Source organism: Schistosoma mansoni, chromosome 4 (assembly GCF_000237925.1).
Source record: "Schistosoma mansoni strain Puerto Rico chromosome 4, complete genome".
Lineage (NCBI taxonomy): Eukaryota > Metazoa > Platyhelminthes > Trematoda > Strigeidida > Schistosomatidae > Schistosoma > Schistosoma mansoni.
Genome location: NC_031498.1, coordinates 23057661 through 23061937, shown reverse-complemented (window position 1 = coordinate 23061937; position 4277 = coordinate 23057661). Strand labels below are relative to the sequence as shown.

Genomic DNA, 4277 nt, shown 5'->3' with positions numbered 1-4277 from the left:
ACACGCACCGGTCTAGGTTGCCATATCTCATTACCACAAGATCCATGGAAGCAGTTGCTTCAATGGTAGTAATATATAGGAGAAATATTGCATATAAGGATATGATGAAGGGAGAACGAATTAGTTCTTAGAAAGGTATGGAGTAAAGTTTGCATTTACTGACATGGCTCAGACCAGAAGGTAGTGACTTTATGAGCTGATGCCACGTTTTGGTTTGGCCGCTCTTAGCTTTCTTCCAACCATTCCCAACACTGAGACTGCAAGTTAGACATGTTTTTCAACCACAGCATGACCCTACAATTGGATTTTCATTATAGTACAATTCAATTTGGTGTAAATTAAAAAAACCGTTGTCCACTAGAACTTAAGACCGTTCAAGGCATTCCCAAACATTTTATTTATCACATGTTACATATCCAGCACTGCTGCTGGCTCAGTGAAACGATAGTCATTACGAAGAGGCTAGTTCAACAAAAACTGGATTGTACATTTCATAATATGTCGACAGCATATGTGTCGTACATTTATGTTTTTAAGCAAAATAATGTAAAAAAGTTAGTTTTAATACATATGTTAACAAAGAAAACTATATCAATTCTGGCTGGTCATTACTAACGAGCATACGAACATTTTATAATACAGGGGTCGCAGTGAATCACGCTAGGGGAATCCACTACTTAATATTGACGTATTGACTGGGAAATGAAAACGAGTGGTAACCATTACCAGTATCGAAAGTGAGCCAACCAATGTTAGGAATAGTATTCCAAGACAAAGTCAAGGTGACATTGTTATTGCCAATTAATCCGTAGCCATCATCCCAAAAATAATACTTTGAGGTCATTTTTTTGTACACCAGTTCAGCTTTTGATCCACGCTTAATGATTTTGTCCCACAAAACAACTTGATTTAGTTTGTTATCTGCGGACTTGTATTCTGCAGAAAGATATAAAAACAGCTGTTTTACATTCCAGTTGAACAGGTGATCTAAAGAAGACTGAAGGAAATTAATCGAAATGGATTCTTACCGATAAATCAATAGTTATTAAACCCAAATCATTCTGATGACCGCTGTGAAGAGTGTAATCGTCGGCTCGATCGACTATCGCACGACCAACGTTAATATCAACAGAAGCTGATGGTCTGATGCTTACAGTAGACAGAAAACAAAACAACATTAGTGCAGTATACGCAGTGAGAGTGAGAGTCAATAATGTACTACATCTTGTCATGATTGAATGCATTTTGCCCCGAAAGTTATTACGATCTACCCGCTACGACGCGTATTATGACATAAAGCACTCGATTGTATACAGGGAGTTACTAAAACAAATCCATGTCAATGAAAAAAATCATGATTTTTGATGACAGCAAAACGAAGACAAATCTTCAAGAAGCCTATTTCAGAAGGCATGCAAGTGTTTGAATCTACGTGACTTGAAAATTTAAGTATGCTACCTAAGTTTTGGTAATTAATGGAATGCTTAATCATCGATTTAGATTTTCACATTGAGAACAGAAAGGCTGACATCTTATGCTAGCCAATTTTTCTAAGCTTTCATAAGTGTCTAGCATTTTGCATGAATGAGTCAATTTAAGGTGCGATCATGATATCTCCGGCTAATAGTTTTCAAGGGTTGCTGGCTCGTCATGAAAACCTGCATGTCACGGAAATTCTATTCATTCCTGGCTTGTGAAGCCGCTTGATGCATCTTATAAGTTCTCTTAACTCACTAGGAGGGAAAGAGGATTTATCAAATCCAAAAATGCTTCTTAGTACTCTGCACTTTAAAATCAGACCAACTCTTAATCTGAGGTAGGACTGTGTAAGGAAGTCTAGCTTCCTGAGCAGCTTTGAAGTTGCGGTGATAGCTACTTGCTGTAAACCTTCAAAAATATCCCGGGTTGCCTTTCAAACAGAAGCAGCTTGAATACAGTCTTTAACTTTGCACCTCGCTCAGATTATGTACACCGAAGAGAACATATTCATGCGGCAGAAGTACGCTTACACTCTGGAAAATTTACCTGGTTATCACATTGCTGCTGTTCGTGAGGTTGTCCTCAACCTCAATGTATCTGACGTTTACGATCGTCTCAAGGAGGAGATCCGCAGACATTTCCTTTCATCGAGGGAGGACCGCTTGAAGACATTATTAGCACGTCATCCCCTGGGTGATGTTAGACCGAACCATCATCTCACGCGTCTGCAGTCCCTCTCAGGACCCACGATAGCCGATCTCGAAACCGTTAAATAATTATGGCTCGAATCTCTAACAGAACATATACAACCAACGATTGCTGCTCTGCTCGAGGATACACCACTTATTCAGGTGGCCCTCATAGCAGAAAAGATATTGGCAAGGACTAGCACCTGAGACAACTGTATAGTTGCCTCAACGTCACGTTCGAAGGTAGACCTCGATGCTAGTCACCGTTTGCCACAAGGTGATAGAGATGGCTTTATTCATATCCGTCTCGATTTCCGAGGCCGATCAAATATACAAAGACCCAGCGTCCCCTGAGCCAGTTCACACTTCCGTAAAGCCGTAACTACTCGCCCTAAGCGGGCATTCTTCAAGTCACGTCAAAAGTAGATTTCGGAACCGGGTACTGGTTCCCACGTGCTTTTGGGTCAGGTGCCCGTCGTTGTCGACCCCCTGCTGATACAAGATGGGAAACCACCTGTGTCGACGAGTAAATGCGGCCACACTCGCCGGCCTTTCACCTCGGGTTGGCCGTTTATTTTATGTGCACGATTATTGCAATGACACTAGGTACCTAGCAGATACAGGTGCCCAAGTTTCCGTCGTACCTATTGGCAACAGTAAGTCTGAAGCTGCAATGCTTCGACTACGGGCTGCAAATGGCTCAGTCATTTTTTCTATGGTACACCACAGCTTACGGTCAACCTGAGCAACCAACGACAGTATCTGTGGACGTTCATCATTGCCGATGTTTCCACAGCCACACTCGGCATCGATTTCCTACATCATTATGAATTGCTAGTCGATTCACGTAGGCTGCAGCTAATCGATACTTTGACGAACATTTAATTCATTGGCCTTAGGGCTCACACAAACGCGTACCGAATCACAGGTGTATTTCATTCACGTGACAATATATTCCACGCTCTATTCCAGAAATTCCCCAAATTAACTAAACCTCTCGAGTAGATTCCGTCGGTGACTAATCGTGTAGTACACCACATAGTCACCTGACGACCCCAGTCACGGCAAAAACTCGAAGACTGGCACCAGACATGATAGCTTTCACTAAACGTGAGTTTGACAATTTACTAGGTACTTGTATTATTCGTCTTCCTCACAGTCCCTGAGCCCCAACTCTCCACATGGTACGTAAAAAGGATAGGGCTGGTTGGAGACCATGTGGAGACTACCGGGCGTTAAACGTTTTGATAGCTACCCCATCCCCTACATGATATCACGGCATCACTCCAAAGGTTTATCGATAGCATAGTTCGAGAATTAGATTTTGTTCATGTCTATATTGATGATCTGCTAATCGCATCATCAAAAGTAGATGAGCATTATCAGCACCTAACACTCCTATTCTACCGCCTTTCTGATAACGGAATAATAGTCAGCCCCGACAAGTGTCAACTTGGGAAACGGAAAATAAAATTCTTAGGTCATGTTATTAGCAAGAGGGTATTTTACTTTGTAAGGACAAAGTATGTACAATAATAGAGTACACCGTACCGTCCATACTCAAATAATGGAAGGAATTCCTCTGTTCGGTTAACTTCTACTACCTAAAAGTGCACTTCAAGAACACGAAAACAACAATTAGTACGGGACCTTACCGTTAGTCCTCTTTAGTATCAGAACTAGCCCAAAGGCAGATATTCAGTTTTCCGCTGCTGAGCTTACATACGGCATGACATTGCGTCTGCCTGGGGATTTTTCACACCACGGAGCAGTAAAATTTTGGTAAATCAGACTACGTCCAACGATTATCTGAATATATGCGAACACTGCCTCTGGTGTCAGCTCGAATACAGCATCGACAAGTCGCTCTCCCTCTGGAGTAATCTACCTGTCCACATGTTGACATACGGGTTGATTCGGTATGCAAACCTTTGCAACAGCCTTACGAAGAAATCCGAATATGTCTCGCATAAGCATGGTCTCGAAGCCTGTAGTTGTGGTCGCTTGTGGTTTCTTGATTCGATGTGGTTACGTCCTACGTCTGTAGCGCTTTCTGGTACTAACCCCCACGAACCCGATCCTCAGATTATGGACACAAACCATCCTGGT

The 4277-nt window shown here is 42.1% G+C and overlaps 1 protein-coding gene across 1 annotated transcript; it reads right to left on the bottom strand.

The window, feature by feature from the left end:
• Positions 1 to 354: 354 nt before the first annotated feature.
• On the bottom strand, positions 355 to 1244 carry Smp_175420 (putative microsomal signal peptidase 23 kD subunit (spc22/23); the record flags this gene model as incomplete). The annotated part of the gene is made up of 2 exons (XM_018797245.1): positions 355 to 997; positions 1029 to 1244. The coding sequence occupies 2 exons, from the start codon at positions 1242 to 1244 to the stop codon at positions 674 to 676; spliced, it is 540 nt and encodes a 179-aa protein (XP_018652306.1). The 3' UTR covers positions 355 to 673.
• Positions 1245 to 4277: the final 3033 nt, after the last annotated feature.